Consider the following 18,755-nt stretch of genomic DNA (forward strand, 5'->3'; position numbering starts at 1 on the left):
GGTCTATAGCCTACGTGGCGTCGATCGTGCCGCATTGGCGTTGTGTCCAGTCTCTAACCAAAACACGCCCCTATTTGCCTCATTTTCCCGACAATATAACCGAACGTCGAACTTGGGGGACAGTGGTGAAAAATGAGTTTCTATAATTACCGGCACGAGGTACAGTTTTCGCATAAACCCGCCAGATCGTACCTGCTGTCTTGAACCTATCTTGAAGAGGTATTTTAAACGCTTCTATGCTATTTTCGGTTAAATCGACGAACATGGGGATAACAGTGCCCAAACAGTGCCTCAGTTCCTATTATTGCGCCACCTAGCGGGTGTTAATGCAAGTTTTTGAAGTTTGTTTTGTAAACATTCGTAAAACCGTAATATGTAAAAGTTGTTGTAAAAGCAAAAGGGCGCTGCGCAACTTCACAAACGGATAATTGAGAACCACTTTCTGTGCCCAGGTTATTCCAGGTACTGGTACTGGTATGTCCGTTTAAGCAATATTTTATTATGGAAGATATTTTAGCTAAATTAAGATGCTCAGACAATCAAGAAGAACTTGTATTATTGTTACAAAGTGCCAGAAAGTATGTTTTTTCGTTTATGCATTGTCTTAATGTTGCCGTTGTGTATTGTTTTATTGTTGTCTGGTCTTTTTGTTTTTTTTTGTTTGTTTTTTGGATTTTGGATTACTGTATGCAGGTATAATAAAAGACAAAGAGAAACATGAAATTTTACAGCAACCTATTTTTATATTATTGTAATAAGACATAGATTGGGCTTTCTTGCGCTGTGGAGAAGAGTTTGAGCAGGAGGGAAAAAAATGAAACACACTCCTTGCATATTTCAGTATTTGACAATCCTCTTTATCAAATCTGCTCACATCACTTAAAATATTTCTCAACAGAATTGTATCGTAATTTTCATATTTGCTTGGAGTAAATACAGAAATTTGAATCAACTTGAAACTACATTTTTAATCTCTATTCTTATCATTGGTTAAATGATATGTTTTTGTATCACTAACTATCAATTTCAGACATTGGAGCGCAAATCTTAATATGGAATCGAAGTATTGCGGTTTTAAATATTCTACTTTTAAGTTATTTCTATTTTCCATAGTCTTGGCTTGTGAAATGGTAATATTTTAGTCCTTTTTGTTGTCATAGGTGAATTGTCTTTTGAAGTTCATAAAATGAGTAATTCTGTAATTGTTAGTTTTTTAAATTAACCAGTTAATGCATTGTTCAGAATGATCCAAGATTCGGATGGCAACGCAAATTTACTGTGTTTACAAGAAGATGGAATATATAATGAATATGATCAAAAAGATTTCACCACTTACATTGCCAACTCTTTTGTCACAATATTATTGTATTATCATAATGAGGTGATAATATTCCAACCAGCATCTGATGTCTTGATCACTCTGCTAAAGTGTTTTCCTTCTTTGAAGCCAATACTCGGACAGTCTGGTAAATTAACAAATTTTTATTATTTTCTAAATATACTAATGTCTCTACTGTCAGAAATCTTATGCTACATATATATATATATTTTATCAAATTTTTTGATAAGCTTTGGTTTCATCTTTTGCCAGAATATGGAAAACTTGCAACAATAATTTGCTTCATGTTATAACTGTAACACTGTGTTGCCGTTATGATGTTATAATTTAGTTGGATATATTGTTTTTCAAATTTATCTTTTGTTCTATTTTTTTTAGCAACTTGAATTTGTACATATTGCAATGCACAATGAGAATTGGCTACTGTCAATTGGCAGTTAATTAGGAATCAGAATCTTCATTTCTTTACCCATGCCACTTGATTCAACAATTATTTAATCCCGTTTATAGGTGTTTATCATAATCTTGTTCGTATCATGGAGCAGCACTATATTGGTTTGAGCAGCAAAGATAAAAAGTCTGCCAGCAATGACACAATGCAGTCTATAGGAATTGAATTCTGCTGTTTACAACTTTTGTTGGAAATGACTCGCGATTGCTCTGCTAATATTGTTAAATGTGCAGAGGTGGATATCATGTACATTATAGCAAATAACTTACAAGTGAGATGTTTTTTCCTTTTATTATTTATTATGGAGAATAGTATCGAAAATGTTTGAAATTATTGTGTGGATATTTATTTTATTGGAGCATCAAGAGAGATTATTAAATTTGGTGTAAAAAATGAGAAACTAATGGAACTCTAACGAAATGTTCAAAAGTTCATCGAATACAATTTGAGTAATATAAAATTTTACATGATACCGAATGATTCAGATTTGTATTTTTTTGGATCTGACAATCTATTAGTGTTCGTTCTGTATTTTTTCAAATTTAGACATTATTATTAAGACTAGATTATTTTCACAGGTAAAATCTACATCTTTTCAACTGCATGCTGTAGCTTTAGAACTATTGAGTTGCTTGATCGGAAAAGGTGATTGGGATACATACTGGCATAAAAACACTGACTTGGTTTTGATTTTTTAATGTGATGAAAACGTTCTTTAATATCTGTCAATGTCTAAAAATGATTGTTCTGAAAAATTAGTCTGAAATCATTGAATTTTTGTAGGAGAAATTTATGTTTTTGTTGGATAAATAAATTTAACATAGCCCTTTGTGATCTTGCCCTGCTATATACCGTACTTACAGTACCAATATCATACCAAATTGGGTTTATTTTTTTGTACAACTCCATAGATAGAATAAGTTTGCACCATTTACAATTTCATCTGAACTTTTGCCACAATTTTTATGGTGTAGTGCCTGCACCAGGACCCTTGGTATTTCCCCTGAAAACCTAATTAATGTAGGGTAATTGTTTTATTCTCATTAGAAATATACTTCTGATGCTATGGTCTGTTCTTCAATTATTCTGAAAAATATACTATGCGTAAAACATATGTATTTTTTGTTTGTTTCCATTCGTTTGTCGGCCCGAGGCACTCACCCGATATGATGATGATGATTCAGTTTTGAATATTATTTTCAGGTAGGAAATCCGATCACTATAATTATCTGCGCTGTGTTTGGAGACAGCAATGTCTCGTACAGGAATTACCTCTTTCTGCAGGAAAATCTTCAAGCCATAAACTTGAGTCTTCCTTGTTAATTACCATTTTGAAACTGATGAACAGCCTTTTGATTGATTCGGACACGGTTCAAGTTTTTGGATTGAAGTGTCTATATGTTCTTATGGAAATCAGTAAGTTCTCATGATAAAATATTGGGCCAACTCTTCAGGTAGATTATCCTACTGCTTAGCCGGTCTCGCGAAAGAGAAGATTTTTACTGATAGTAATTCCGTCTTTGTTGTATATTAGCGAGGGTTGATATCCACAATTAGAGGTCAGCCAGTTTATTTGTCCTGCTATAAACACTAGGCGGCCTCTCATGTTTTTATCCAAGACAACTAGAAAATGGAGTTGCAGGATGGGTAGTGAGTGCAATGTTAGAGGAGGTTCTGCCTAATTAATCTGCTTGATATCATATATTTGCAGGATTAATCAAACAGGTGCATTGCATGGTTTGAAAATTCATGATTATGTTTAACTTCAGTGTGCAGTGTACATACTAGGTATGGACCGAGATTCAGAACTGGGTGTGAGCCAAGTTCATGCATTTCATGACTCTTGAGTCCTTTTTCAATTGAGCTTTTACTATTCCAGCAACTTTGATTTCTAATTGGTATAGAATAGATATGTTATGGTAGTTAGTTACTACTAGGTTTGTCTAATTACCTTACCTTCAACCTTATTTTTGGTATAAATTCATTTTCCAGATTGTGTTATTTTATAGATGGGGCATATGAGTTGTTGTGGACAGAAGGAGCATTTGATACAACATTGCATGCTATTTTTCATTATTTCACTTGCAAAGAAATACAGCTATGGGGATCTATGGTATTAAAGATGTTACTTTTCAAATCCATGTAAGAATATTTGTTGTATTCAATAATAAAGCATTATTTATTCATTTAGTTTTATTTAGAATTCCAACTTGGTGGATCTTGTGGAGAGAGACCATACCTGTAACAAGCTAGAAACGATATAAAATTTCTCACACATTTGATACAATTCCCTCTTTCTCTTGCGATTTTCTGTTTATTGTGATTAGATTGTTAAATCTTTGGTAGGTAAATGTAGATATGGCAATTAAGGTGAGACAAAAATGAATTTATATAAAGTTTGAGCAAAATTTGAAATTTTTTATGATAATGGGTAGTGAACGTGTTAGAAATTTGAACGCCAAAAAATCTGGATTAATATGTTTGTGACTGGTTGGTATAATTTATCCAAACTGTGACAATTATTTGTGGTTTGCCCAAGGTCAAATGTTACCTAATCAGTTTTGTTTTTGCAATCAATGATATTGATTTACAGTATTATTAATCATTATATTAATTTTCGAGTATTATAAGTTGCTTGAAAATGATGTTCTGGTACATAGTAACCTATTATTTTTGTTGGAATGTATGAGTTTGTACTCTTTGTATAATTGCAAAAAACTTGAGAAGTATCGAATCCTAATGTACTTTTCAGATGCTCTGAGGAATCCGAGTCACTGCCAACTATCTTGCTTTCAAAATATGAAATGCTGATTCATGTGCTATCTTGTTCGTTGGCAAGTTACTCGCACTGTGCTGATATTTTAATTTCGGTGTGTGAGATTATTAAGGTTGGTATCAAAAAATGAGGGAATTCTAGTGGATGCTGGTATGTGACCTAGTGGAGAAAGTGTTGGAATGGCATTGAAGGTTAAAGTCTTGCGTTCGAATCCCAAGCTCGCCATCCCATCCAGTGTGTAACAAATTGGGTAGCCAATCACCGAAACTGGAAGATTCCGATTCTTTCAAACTATCTTAGCTCATTACCTAGAAGTGGCTGCCTATACAGAGCCTTTTCAGAGCAGATAGCAAATGATTATAATAGAAAGATAGGTACTCCCATAGTATGTGTTAGGGTTAGGCCGAATTTTATCCGGATTTTCCTTACTTTGGTTCTATTATGAGTTCGGGGAATGTCTGTGCTAGCCAAGTGAATATACCCCCTGCCCATAGGTTTCAGTCCCTTTATACAACTTGATGTAAAGTAGGTGAACAAAATTAGTTACCTCCATATTGGTGCACATACTTCTGGAGCGAAAGATAAATATATCAAACTAAAAACTAACAGCATTACTGAGGTTTCCACAAAAAAAAATTAATTGTTTTGGAAAGCATTTATAGAAACTTTAATATTGTATATGACATAAGTTATGACACAAATATAAATTTCATTGTTCAATTTCGATTGTATTTAGAAGATCTGAAATTGATTTATCAAATATCCGAAGAATTGGAAATCATAAAAATAAATTTGAAACTGATGTTATGGTATTTTATCTTTCAGGCTGTCATTTTCATATCAGGCGATCTAACTTTGAATATGATCAATGCTGGAATTCCAAAAGATCTCATACAAATATTTGCAGATGTTGATAAAAACAATAAAATATCATTCTATGATGATGAGGAAGATATAAAAAATCATGTTTTGTCAACAATTCGATTATTCACTTCAAACCCAAAACACTGGTTAGTTTGTATTCTGTTCGTATTATGCACAGAGCTCAGTCCTAATTTCAAATTCCTTGCATGATTTCCATACTCAAAATATATGGGTTGTTTATAAAGTCCTGTATTTCGGATGAGAGAACTTAGATGTGTTTCAAGCAAGTAATGGTGGGCAAATAATGGTGTATTAAAGAAAAATTGGACTGACTTCATAACAAAATTTTAATTGCAAGAGAACTTTCTGAATGTATGAGTAGAATTCTAGGAAAGACACGGTAGGGAAAAAAATTTTTTTTTTTTGTACAGGATGGTACGAGGACGGTAATTTAGATATTGGCGGTTTTATTAACACTTCATAAAATTATTGAGTGATAAGGTTCTCAAAGGTTCAATTCAACATAATAATTAATTCAACATAATAATTCAACTGTTATGCAAGCTCAAGAGACATTTAGAACTGACACCCTGTACTAACTTGGATGATTCATTACTCTTTTTATTTCCATGAGAATCATGAAATCATGATTTAAGTGATTGTCATTTTTAGTGAATCTATTGCCTCTTCTCATCTTTCATCTTCACATAATCCAGTTGTAATATCATGTCTACAATTTCTTGGTGGTGACATCCTTGCTAAAAGAACTGAAGGAGAAACATCCTTGCTTATGAAAGCATGTTCAACATCTCAAATATGTTTGGTACGAATTCATTCTAGAGGAGATATGTTTTAAAAGCAAATATTCTTTGCCTGAACACACTGTTTCTATGTTAAAGGTGGATTGCATGTTACACCTAGAGCACTTATTATTTTTGCATGGGATTAAAAAAATCAATCTGGATGATATAAAAGCATGCTTAAGATATATTTTCACAATGGATACAAGAGATTCTATCGTTATTGGTCTTTTGCTCCGGTATGTATCTATCTGCTTTGTTCTGCTATTTTTTTTTTTTCAGTTATTCATCTATAGCATGCTGCAAAGTTATATTCAAGCATTGAAGTCTATACAATTTTAGGAAAATATTTAAATCTGAGCTCGAATGTTACATTCATTTGTGAGTTTTTCAGAGTACCGTACAGTACGCTTGCTTGCTTTATTGTGTGATAATATTCATTCATTTTGTTTACTTTGTGTTTTTATTTTGTTTTCCACAAGCATCCCCACGATTCCCAAAAATGGAATTACTCACAGGTTTGTGCTACTGTTTTAAACTACGGTAACTAATCTTCCTTCTAAAAATATTTTAAAATGGGATTCATTATTGTTTTTCACTTATTAACACTTATTTTCATTCTCGTTCATCAATGCACTTATCGCTTTTGTCTTATTTAATTACTATTTTTTTCGTCAACGATCTGAATTTATATCAAAACCACACAATAAAAATTATTTGGAATCGTCATGAAGGTTAATATTGCTCCATATGATGGATTGGGAATGCTGTCAGTGTCATGACTCATGACTATTTTGAAAGTCATATTATGGCTAAATATTTTCAGATTTTTATTTCATCATGGAGAGCAGAATATTGTTGACTGGAAACGTTTGAATATGAAAGAATTGAGTCAACGTTCATTGAAGATAGCATATACTCCAATGAGTGAGGTGAGAATTCTGTGACCCAGAGCTTTCATCTTTTTCTTTGTTATTTGTGCAATGAAAGATTTTACTGGATGAATCCCAAACTGACTTTTTCTCTTTCTCATATTACAGGAAACACATCGAATACACTGTGAATATTCGTCCAATCCAGTAAAATCAGGATTCAAGTTATCACTTCATATATTGAATGCTGTATGGACGCCGGGTTAGTGGAAATAATGATTGGGTTGTTGTTCCAAGCTTATTCTATTTCCCGCAATCAATCAATGTCTTGTCATAAATTCCAATTGTAAACGATAGGTCTTCGAATTTATAAGAGCCAATTGGTACATTCCATTTTTTAGCTCATTTTTAAAAAAATTAATATTTGTAGGAGTAAATCTCAAAATTGAACTACGTTTTTCCTATTATGTACAATAAACATAATCTTGTCTTAAATTGAAGAGATTAATCATGCTCGGAACAGAATTTCATGTCAATAATCTGACTAAATGTTCATGACAATGCTATTTTTTTGGATGAATTTGACAGCAAAACTAAATGGGAAAATGACTACCTAAGTTATTCTTCTGATTTTTTATGTTTTTACCTCTTTGACACCTAGGTTGTCTTTTGACATCTAGATTGTCTCTATCTAGCTCACTATTTTGACATATTATGTTTCACAAAATTGATTTTAAACCGTCTTTCTGCTTTACCTGGAGTTCCTCTTCAAATAGAATTGGCAACCTTTGTGATGTTTCTCCTATCAGCTCAGAAATTTCATTATATTACAATTTCACTTACCGTATGCTTCTGCTCATTGTATAGTTTTCTAATTTCTAAAAAAGAAATTGTTGGATGCAAATTTTAAAGTTTTAGTTAGTACCATGCAGAGCAAATTAAATTTTTTAAAAAAATTGTTTTTTTTTTGTCAGAAAACTGTACAACTGAATTGGTTGAAATACTTGAAAACAAATACTTTGATGCCGTTGATGTTCTTAGTGAAAGGTATGTACGATTAGTTCTTTCAAAGTAACTGGTTCTATTTGTTATGTTCACTTTTTTATTCACTAATAATCTTTACAATATAAATGAAGCAGATTAAAAAAATACTCAAAAGTTTATTAATCTTCTGCGTAACTGGCCAGTGGTAATAATTTAACTCACAGATTTCTGAATTTGTATTTAACCTCGTAACATAAGATATTATTGCACTAGCTTTCCCTAAGCAATGGCCTTCAAATATGTGATTGTATGCCAATGACGTTTCCGGATTTTGTTCATAACAAGTTGGTGGAATTTTAAGACATGAAATTCATTCCACTTTCAGTTACCAAGTGGTTAAAATCAATTATGTGGCTGTAATTTGAAACTATTGTATTTTCATTATACTCACATTTTTCCTTTTTCATAGTGCTGCCAATAAATTAACAACTAATAATTGGATGGAACCCATGTTTGAATGTTGTTGCTCTTGTATACAGGTTTGTTGATTTGAATGAATTTGATTTCAATAAAGGCTTGGCAGTCTGGAAATTGTTCTACATTGAATGTGAAGTTGTAAATTGGCTTATTACATGAATGAAATATAATATATATATTTCAATACTTGAAGTAAATATGTGACCATGTTAGGATATTTGCTAATGTCATTCATCAAATCCTTGAATTCGAATAATTCGAACCTGTTTGGCAAAGCAAGCGAGTCATCGAGTAAAAACTGACAGTTCAAGGTGATGAACTGGATCAGTTTCATCAATCCATATGATGAATTGAATTTGAGATTGCTTTCAAGTTTTGCACTGTTTTGATGGCGTTTAATTTGACTACTATTTAAATATTACTGTTTTCAGTTTCACATCATACTCCTATACTTTGACCTAATTTATTTTTTTTTAGAATAAAAAATCAATTGATGGTGAAGATAAGAAAGTAAATTTCTGTGATCATTTGCATATATCGTTTGATGATGAGAAGCCGTTTACTTTTGAATCTAACTTTGATGTAATCGATGCAATTGAAGACAATAATGAACATTCATTATGTGAAATGTGTCATGGAATATTAAACAGTGTCAACATTTCTGGAAAAACATGCCTTTCTACTGATTTGTTTGATGATCACAGAGATAGCAGAAATGTAAATTTGAACTGTTTCTTTCAAAAAAGAGGGTTTTGAAAATTAGTTTTTCGAGTTCAGTATGTTGTCTTTTTTAAAAACTAAATGTTTACTAAAATTTTTAAGGTAACCAGAATGGACATCTCATATAATGACTTGAAATCTCTCATGTTTCTTTCACAAATGGATCAATGTAGATTGACATTGTCAAATTTAGAAAGCTTTATCTGCGGACATAATGTTCTGACTCACATTCCATGTTCTATGACAGAGGTAATATATTGACTACGGTAGATATCTTTATTCGGCCAAACAAATTTTAATGTATTCTTAAGATTTCTTGCCTGAAAATTTATGGCTATGCTATCTGACTGCAATGTAAAATATTAAATTCTTCAAATTCTTTTATAATTAGATTGTTTAAATTGAAAGACACTTTATGTAATGCTCAATTAAAAAAGATATGATTATTCTCTCTATACTAAATACCTTCACCATTTTATGACTGTACCTTCACTGCTATGCTGATTTGTGAGTTTTTATTTATTTATTCAGCTAATGCAAAATGTCAGAGAGATGAAATTGGATCACTGTTGCTTGTCACAATTCCCCATTTCAATACTTATTCATTGCCATCAACTCGTTTTGTTGGACGTTAGTTGCAATGCTATAGATGATTGCTGGGAGAATTTCAATTTTCATTCAACGATTGCTCATCAGAATTTATCAACATTAAAGATGTCAGGCAATAAAATCTGCCAATTTCCATACAAATTGTGCTCAGCGCTGAAAATACTAAAAATATTGGACTTATCCCACAATGAAATAAAGGTTTTGCCTGGTGAGTCTTTGCAGATCTCTTTACTTTGTATATATATATATATATACAGGGGTGGATTCAGGGTTTTCAAAAAAGGAGGAGGATTCAATATCAGAAATTCCCATGAAACAATACCTGAGTCCGACCAGTTGTCTGATTTCCCCACTTGTTAAAAGCCCCATCTTTCAGCAGATAATGATTTTTGAGTTTCGTAAAAAAAATACAATTCATGACTTATACAAGCATTCAGAATGTCTCTGCATATTCATTTCATTATGTTCAGCGTAACTAGTGCGGGCGACTTCGGTAAAATAAAAGCATCACAATCTCCACCCTGCATCAAATTTGTTTATTTTAATCCATTTACATTACATTATTAAACTTTGCTAGTAGAAAATTGGATAATAGCTGAAGGTGACATGGGATGTATGTGGCATTTTGTAAATATATTTGCTTTAAAGCCTATACCATGTAGTCTTTGACCATATTCAAAAGAAGCTTCGTGCTATTCGACCCAAATCTCATTAGGCCCATCTCCAGCAATTTTAGGTTTACAAAAACAGTATTTTTTTGTCTGCAACATCTTGCATGTCATAAAATATGTCAATATAAAGTATTTGAACTTATTTACAATTTGTATTCAGAACTTGATTCTGGCAAGGACATATTCATTTCTGATATTTTAAATTTAAGTAACAATTCGATTGAAAGCATCAGTCTTTCATTTATGATGAAACTTGCAGCGACAAAACATTTAAATTTATCAAAGGTAAGCTCATTTTGATAGCAGCATAGCATCATCTGAATGGGTAGCATCATTATTGGTTAACTATTTTCTTTTTTTTTTCAGAATAATATAACGACGATTACTGAAGATTTGAGTGAAAAAAGGAATGCCATTATGTCATTCAGTATAATTAATCTCAGTCATAATAAATTAAATTGTTTTCCGTCATGTTTGATCGGTTTCAAATCGTTAAAGGTTAGTCCTGTTCACTTTTTTCTCCTGCTATGAGCAAAAATGGGAGGTCAAAACTAGAGCTCGACCGATATCACTTTTTGACGCCGATATCGATATATCGGCCAACTGGTGGCCGATAACCGATATGGCAATGCCGATATTAATATAAATCATATTTTGAGCCACGCTTTTATGATGCATCTTGTGAGTCTGTAGTCCCATTTTAATATTTGTTATCATGGCAGTAAGACTTTTATTTAACTAACTTCAGTTAATGGTCGAACAAATGTTATTCTGTAACTTTTCCTGCTACTTCAATATCAGTCTAGCCGTGCTATTTCCAGGAAAAAGAATTGTTAATCAGACGTTTTTAAATATACCTTGAAAAATTATAAATTGATATATTTTAAAGTAAATCGTGATAATGATCCTTCGATATTGTGATAGCATATGTGCAGTTACATGTGAAATTTTTAATAACTTTGTTTCCAGAGACTCTCAATACCTTATTTAGCCAATTATTATGGATTAAGTTTTTATTTTGTAATTTTCAGCAAAATGATAAACAACCATCAATATAGACAAATCTGTTTCCCCAGAAATTCAAAATTGAATTTTGGGAGGTCACAAATTCGGAACTGACATTATTGCTGTGAGCTACCTGTACCATGTTTCTATTATTACTAAATCACCAGCTTCCAATCAATTCTATTTATAGAACCACTGTTTAATGCTGTCACTAAATTTGCCTTTTTCTCCTTGTGTACTCTCTCAAAAACGTCAATTTATAAAAGTCATTGTTACTCCAGATAATAACTTTTCAGTTATGACCATGCATGAAATGACTGATCATGAGACACCGGGAATTAGGAGAGACACCGTTATAACGCAAAATGAAAGCGAGAGAATTATACGCAGGGGCGAGAGCCATTGCAGCATGCAGCCCGGCGCTTGCCGAGTAGTATCGGCGAGGCCGATATATATCGGCGGTTTATGGCCGATATGATATATCGGCAAACACGCAATATCGGCCCGATATATCGGCAAACACGCAATATCGGCCCGATATATCGGTCGGCCGACATATCGGTCGAGCTCTAGTCAAAACTCTCACTGAAATTAATTGAAAGCATTTTTACTTTGAGTGTTAAATTGTTCTTTAATGAAATAACATACCATAGCATAAAAAAGTGATATATAGAGATGTTGTATACTTTCAAACAACAGCTTTGAATACGTCATAGAATACTATTCTAACTCGTGCCCTGTTTCTCATGCTCAGCATAATTTGAGAATTTTGTATTTGTAACACATTAACTGTAAATAAATAAATATAAATGAACATTTCATTGCATTGGCAAAGTAAAAAACCGCATATAGAATATTTTATATCTATCTTAGACTGTTTTATGTCCCTCTGAAATATTAGTTGCATCTTTCTTCAACACCAAATGATACGGGCCTGCCAGACCTTTTGGTCTACTACAACACAACTAAATCATTTAGTTAACCTTGCTCTGTATTGACAATCTGCAATACAAATACAATATGCTTTGTGTTTTTAGACCATCAACTTGTCTTATAATGTAATATCATCATTTCCTGATTTATCAACTGTCACTGCAATGCTGGTTGATCTGGATTTATCGAATAATAAAATTTTCAATATAGAGGACTTCTTGAAATCTGTTACGAGATATTGGTCGAATTGTCTTCGAGCATTTAAAATTGGAAACAACCATCTTGTTTCTGTGCCAGCTGATATAGGAATGCTTAAAAACTTGGAGGTCGGAATGAAAACTTCTGATTGAGAGCAATATTTTTTTCCAACCGGGCGAATTGCATTATGAAAAAATAAATTCAATAGAAAAAGCATTTGGGTTAGGGAGATCAAAAGTAACCAATCCTATTCAAATAGCCTTTATATAACTTACCTACGGTACTTAAAATTATACTAATTTACTCAGCAAATCCCAATCCAGCAAAATTATTTCCTGTTCAGTTGTCTCATTGTAATTCTTATATCTTGTTTTTTCTTGTTGAAAATGGAAATATTGGATTGGCCCTTCGTTCAAATAGATTGTGCATGATATTATGTTACAGTTATATTATTATTCCTTCTATCATTAGGTTCTTGATTTGCAAAACAATTTATTGACGCATGTTCCTAACGATATCGGCAAACTTTCAAAGCTTTACCATTTATCTCTTCTTGGGAATAAACTGGATATTGATAACAATATATTGACAGGTGATTTAAGATTTTTATACTGGAATATTAATCTTTCAAACATTATTATAAGCTTCCACTTACGTAGAGAAAGATGACAGGCTCTAGTCATCTTTAAAATACTGAATATTTGAAAAATTGGGCATTTTTTTTATCCCTAGTTGAATGAAATCTTATTGTGTGTGGTTAGCAATGTTGAAAACCGAAACACTTCCCTTCTTCCACAGTGGTTAGCGTTTTTATTGTAGGCCTTCGACTACTCTCATCAGATTCCCAAATTTTTTTTGCTATTTTATACATTCGGCATTTACCAGACAAAAAAATTTGATGGTCAAATTTTTTTTTGAGAATTTTGGTTATTATGTGGAAGTCACTATCTCTGCTCGAGTTGACACATACTACTTTAGGTCTCGCGTCAATCGGTATTTACTAACATGCAATTCTACCCTATAATGATTTATAGTCTCAATAACTCTTAACGATTTAGTGGCCACCCATGCCTTCACTCAGAAATCTAAATACAGTGTCTTGGGATCAAAATTGTGACAGATTTCTTTCTGCTTCACATGGAAAATATTGTAAATTATTCATGTTTTGAGAAACAGCCAGTGGTTTTTGTTATATCTATTTTGGGGCCATAGATAGAAACTCGAACATTCTGTCTACAACAATAACTCTTATTTGTTATAAACCCTACATAGCACAACTGCTCAATATGCTTCGGAACATGCAGAAAATATGAATTTGAATATACAATTTTAAACTATGTTTAATAATTTGTCATTTTCAGGTCGCACACAGAATTTATTGCAATATTTTTTCTCTCGTCTCAAGAAATCTGATGAGAGGTTAAAACAGGCCATAATTCTTATTGGATATCCTTCAGAATGGAGGATAGCTTTTTTGCAATATTTAACTGACATATATGGATTAAAAGCAGTAAAATCAAGTTTTACTGAAGGCGAAATACAAATATTTAATTGGTCTCTCTCTACTGATACAAGGTGAATGATCAGCTTCATTACTTATCGATCGCGATCGATTGAATTGTTGTTGAATTGTAATTGGTGACGGAACACACTGTGTCACTATGGAGTAGAAGCGCATGCATCGATCGATAAGTTTTCGGTCTCCAACCGCTATTCTCGTTTGTCTGTTAGACACTTTCGTATGTTACGCGATATCTCACGCAAGCGAGGTTGAATCTGCTCCAAATTTTGCATGTGCATTCATCATATCTCCAGAAGCCTATTGATTCTGGATGAATTACTGTATGTCGTATAATTAGCAAGTTATCAATAAATTAGTGATGGGACACGCGGTGTCGCTATTGAATCAGAGCCAAGGAATCGAAACCGCAGATCAATAACTCGGCGGTCTCCGATCGCTATCTACCATATATTTGAATTGTTGTGGTACAGGATATGTTGAAAATTGATCCTCTAGTACAGGCAATAATATTTTGTTCTATTCTCAGATGTTTCAATATATCATTATGTGATGTCAATATAAAGGATGATTCAATTTACAAGTCTTATCCTCAATTGACTTTTTGTGATTGTGCTCTTTATATTGTTTTTTGTACAAAGGATTCTGATGAAGGTATTAGATTCATATTACAATTTTCATTTTGTTTACATTTATCATTAGCCATGTTTAGCTTAGGGATTATGGAAATACCTTTAAATGTTAAAATGCTGTTCTCACTCGCAATGAATATTCTTGAAAAGTTGGTAATGCCAGGATTACACAATCAATATAGAAACTTTCTTGTTGTTGATCCCATGTTATATAGGCTATTTATATTAGTGGGCAATGATGGATCAGGAATCACGATTTGTTCGAAATTAGGTAAAACTGGCTAGAACCAGAATGTCCATCTTGAATAGCAAGTAATTTTTTTAATGGCTACATCGTTGTCAATGTTTTTGCAAGAACTAGATAACAGCATGTTGTTTTAAATAAGCTACTCCTTTCGTTCCATCTGAAGTTTCAAGTTATTCCGTTTGTTGCCTAAATGCTTAGTACCCACGAACCCTGTGATCTTATAGGATGAACAATTTTGTTAGGGCTTTTGAATAGATAGCGGAAAAAGATAAAAAAATAAACATTTCAATAGTATTGTTATCATTTCAGTAATTATATAAAATCATGCAGTCATGCTTCTTTTTCAATTCTGAAATATTATGACGAATTTTGGTTTTTCAATCCTAAAAAATGAGAATTTACAAATAGTTTTATGCATTTTATCCAGAAACTTTGAAAACATTAAAAGCTGCTCAATCTTTTGCTCCATACTGTCCTGTTCTTTGTGCCGATTTAAGAGGCAAGGGGTAAGTGTGCTGTCTTTTATACTTATTATATGGGGGAAAGGAGGATTGTTTTACAACTGTGGTTGCAAAACGTTTCTGCTATGGGCCACATTGGCATCCTGGAAAAACTACCTGTTGCAAGCTACTGCTGACAGACTGGAGGTTATAGAAAAATGTATCCTCATATTATTATGCTGTCGCTATAGTTATTTCTCTTTTTTATTTTACATTGTGAAAAACACTTGCTACATCCATAGCATAATGTAGTACCAGTAGTTAATGAGTCGAAGACTGTTTAAAATAACCTGTTTTTGCATTTTTTAGCCTTTAGTTTTCTTATTTAGATCTGAATTGAATTCAATGTTATCTGGAAAAAGTCCTGGTTGTCCTGATTATATTCGTCATCTGAAATTTGATTCCAATTTACCAGATTCTGCAGATGTTGAGAAAATTGTCACCTGTATTTCATCACTACTTGAAGGTTGAATAGCTTTAATGACTTGTGAAACTGATTTGTAAATTATTAGTGTGTTCGATGGGCTATTTTTTCTTTTAACAATAGTCATCAGCATTCAGAAACTATGGCTTTCAGAAAATAAGTGTATCTCTTTCAACCAACATGAACATCTTTAAGTTTCACATCAGTCGGTTTTTACTAGCACAATTCTACACTGTAATTCCTTATAGTTTCAGTAGTTTTTGTCATTTTAGGGTTGCCCGTAACTTTTGCTCAGAGATCATTTCCTAATTTGCAATGAGTGCATGTCAAAAAAAATTTTTTAAAAAAAAAATGATAGCATTGGTAGTATCTGTGTTGAAAGGTAATTTTACATTTTCTGCTTCTTTTTTGACATAAAATCAATTCGCAACTCTTTGCATTTACCTTATATATCGTTGATATGGTGTATTCAAAAACCATTGCTCAATTATATGGAAGTTATTTATTCATTTCTATTTCAGACTACAAAGTAAAAGGAGTTCCAATGTTTGTTAATCCTGTTCCAAAAAATTACATTGACTTGGAAGCAATGATATTGGAGCTAAGACATAAACTATACAATTTCCCAGTAGTAAGGTGAGATGTTGTTAATGTGCTATGGCAGTAGTGGACAAACTGTGAACCACCGAGCATTTTGTAGTGTGTCTTCAATAAATTTCAATTATGTGCAGTAATACACGAAAAATTTCTATAAATCTAACATTACATATAAATACTTTGCTGAATGGTTTTTGTTCCTATATCAAACGATTATGCATCACATTCATTCCAACTATAGTACCGGCATTGCTACTATTCTGCTCTGTTCATACTTGCTTTTCTGCTTGTTTTATTGCATGATTTGAATTGCACAAGCTAACGACTTGTATCGTTACATTTTCCCTAGTTTTAAGTATGAATTAAATTGGTACCCCTGAAGTATGTGAACCAAGATGGTGGACACTGGAACGTAGTATGTGTACCAGGTTAGGGGTAGGCCATAATTTTATTCCAATTTTCCTTATTTTAGTTCTATTACGAGTTCAGGGACTGGCTAAGTGAAGTCTGTGGTATTTGTACCTAAAATTATGGCCTAACCCTAACCTAGTACACATACTACATTCCGGTGCCCGTCAGTACCCTTAAATGTCCCTTAACAAGTTCATTATGTGGTTGAATTTAAATTTTCAACAAAATCTTGGCCGAGACTAGCTAGCTGTCACCAACATGATGGTTGTGGGGCTTTGAAACCTTTTCCATTTTACTATTTGGAACTCACTTAAACTTTGTCGACCACTGTGCTATGGTATACAACCCTTGTTGGTTTATACAGAAAAGCTCATAATTGCAGAAACCACAAATTTTGATTGCTATATGAGTATTCTAGATATATTAACTGTTCAAAAAAATAATTGGTTGAATAAATATATCAAGGCAGAGAGGATTAGCGCCCTTGTGTAGTAAAACCTGATTTCTGATTAACTTTGTGCTTAAAAAGTTCCCTTTTTCATACAGTTATAGCAGTTTGATTGATGCAATCCAAAATCATCAACAACTTCGGTTAAATCTTGAAGATGGTGAGGAGTTGCTGTCTGCAATTCATTTTCTGACCAAAGTTGGCGTGATATGGCATCAAAATGATCCCAGAGATGGATTACGAAATTATTTTATTCTGAATCCATTGTGGCTGCTTGATCTTTTTCAGAAGGTTGTCTCAGTATTTTTTATATTTATATTCATTCCTATTGCAGAAATGAATATTATTGAGTAATACGAACAAAGAGCAACCCTTGTTAGTTTTTCAAACCAATTGAAAATATATGTTTCTTTTTATGATCATGTTTCAATATAAGGCAATAACTGGTGTTCATCAATTCATTAATAATACTACATAAAATGCATCATTCACCTGACAAATTTAGCATCATGATTTTATTCATTGTTTCCTCATTTTTAGGTGTTCAACTCTGTCGAACAAATGCTAGAAAACAATGCTAGTACTTTTCCCAAATACATTGTTCATACCAGCATCATAAAAGAAGTTATTGGAGATATTTTCACAAAGGAATCATCAAATGTATGAAAGTTTAATTTTAACTACTTTGATAACATTCAGCATTCCATGCTGCCAAGGAAAGTGTTTTTAAGCATTCAGGTTTGAAAAAGACGAGATCAAATCGAATGAAAATAATTTATAAGCAAGAAACCATGCCTGTTTAAATATTGGCATCACTTAAGGAATAGATTAGAAGAAAATTTCTATGTGGTGACTAATTTCAATGATGTAACTGAAGTTGTTGATGTTTTAAATGTAATTGTCTACTTGATTCCGTGTTCTAGCAGTTGAATTCAATTCGGAATTTTTGAATAGTATTTTATTCCAGGCTACGAATGTATCAAGCTCGTCTGAGAGGAGATTTATTTCTGCATTACTGCGTCTCATGCAAAATCGCGGATTGATATTTCTGATAAACAATGATCAGTATTTTGTGCCATATTTTCAAGATGAATCTCCCAATCATGGATTTATGGGAGAAAATATTCACAGATATAATTCTTACAGGTTTGATTGAATCTGTAGTATTTTTAATCACAAGGTAGAGAAAAATAAAACTTTTTTATCAAAGCAAGGTCAATATCTTTGACTTTAACCCATACTACAAGGCACTTACGGGGACATTAAATATATGGCTGG

At 32.5% G+C, this 18,755-nt stretch overlaps 1 protein-coding gene across 5 annotated transcripts in view; it reads left to right on the forward strand.

Annotated features, from left to right (window-relative positions):
• The first annotated feature begins 308 nt into the window (after positions 1-308).
• The window catches only part of LOC120342170 (leucine-rich repeat serine/threonine-protein kinase 2-like), a 30,800-nt gene continuing 12,353 nt past the window's right edge, over positions 309-18,755 (forward strand). The window contains exons 1-29 of one of the 5 annotated variants that reach the window (XM_039410887.2): positions 309-578; positions 1,243-1,466; positions 1,850-2,061; positions 2,369-2,435; positions 2,994-3,206; positions 3,800-3,932; positions 4,543-4,678; positions 5,392-5,576; positions 6,103-6,253; positions 6,330-6,469; positions 7,057-7,162; positions 7,271-7,364; positions 8,077-8,149; positions 8,556-8,625; positions 9,041-9,280; positions 9,386-9,532; positions 9,815-10,100; positions 10,724-10,848; positions 10,930-11,061; positions 12,606-12,827; positions 13,171-13,291; positions 14,061-14,274; positions 14,748-14,872; positions 15,525-15,603; positions 15,927-16,063; positions 16,543-16,657; positions 17,576-17,768; positions 18,018-18,137; positions 18,445-18,623. In XM_039410887.2, the coding sequence (XP_039266821.2) occupies positions 502-578; positions 1,243-1,466; positions 1,850-2,061; positions 2,369-2,435; positions 2,994-3,206; positions 3,800-3,932; positions 4,543-4,678; positions 5,392-5,576; positions 6,103-6,253; positions 6,330-6,469; positions 7,057-7,162; positions 7,271-7,364; positions 8,077-8,149; positions 8,556-8,625; positions 9,041-9,280; positions 9,386-9,532; positions 9,815-10,100; positions 10,724-10,848; positions 10,930-11,061; positions 12,606-12,827; positions 13,171-13,291; positions 14,061-14,274; positions 14,748-14,872; positions 15,525-15,603; positions 15,927-16,063; positions 16,543-16,657; positions 17,576-17,768; positions 18,018-18,137; positions 18,445-18,623 (4,316 nt within the window). In that variant the 5' untranslated portion in view covers positions 309-501. The other 4 variants (XM_039410903.2, XM_039410927.2, XM_039410919.2 and 1 more) reach the window with 4 other exon arrangements.

This window comes from Styela clava, chromosome 1, assembly GCF_964204865.1.
Source record: "Styela clava chromosome 1, kaStyClav1.hap1.2, whole genome shotgun sequence".
In the NCBI taxonomy this organism is placed as follows: Eukaryota; Metazoa; Chordata; class Ascidiacea; order Stolidobranchia; family Styelidae; genus Styela; species Styela clava.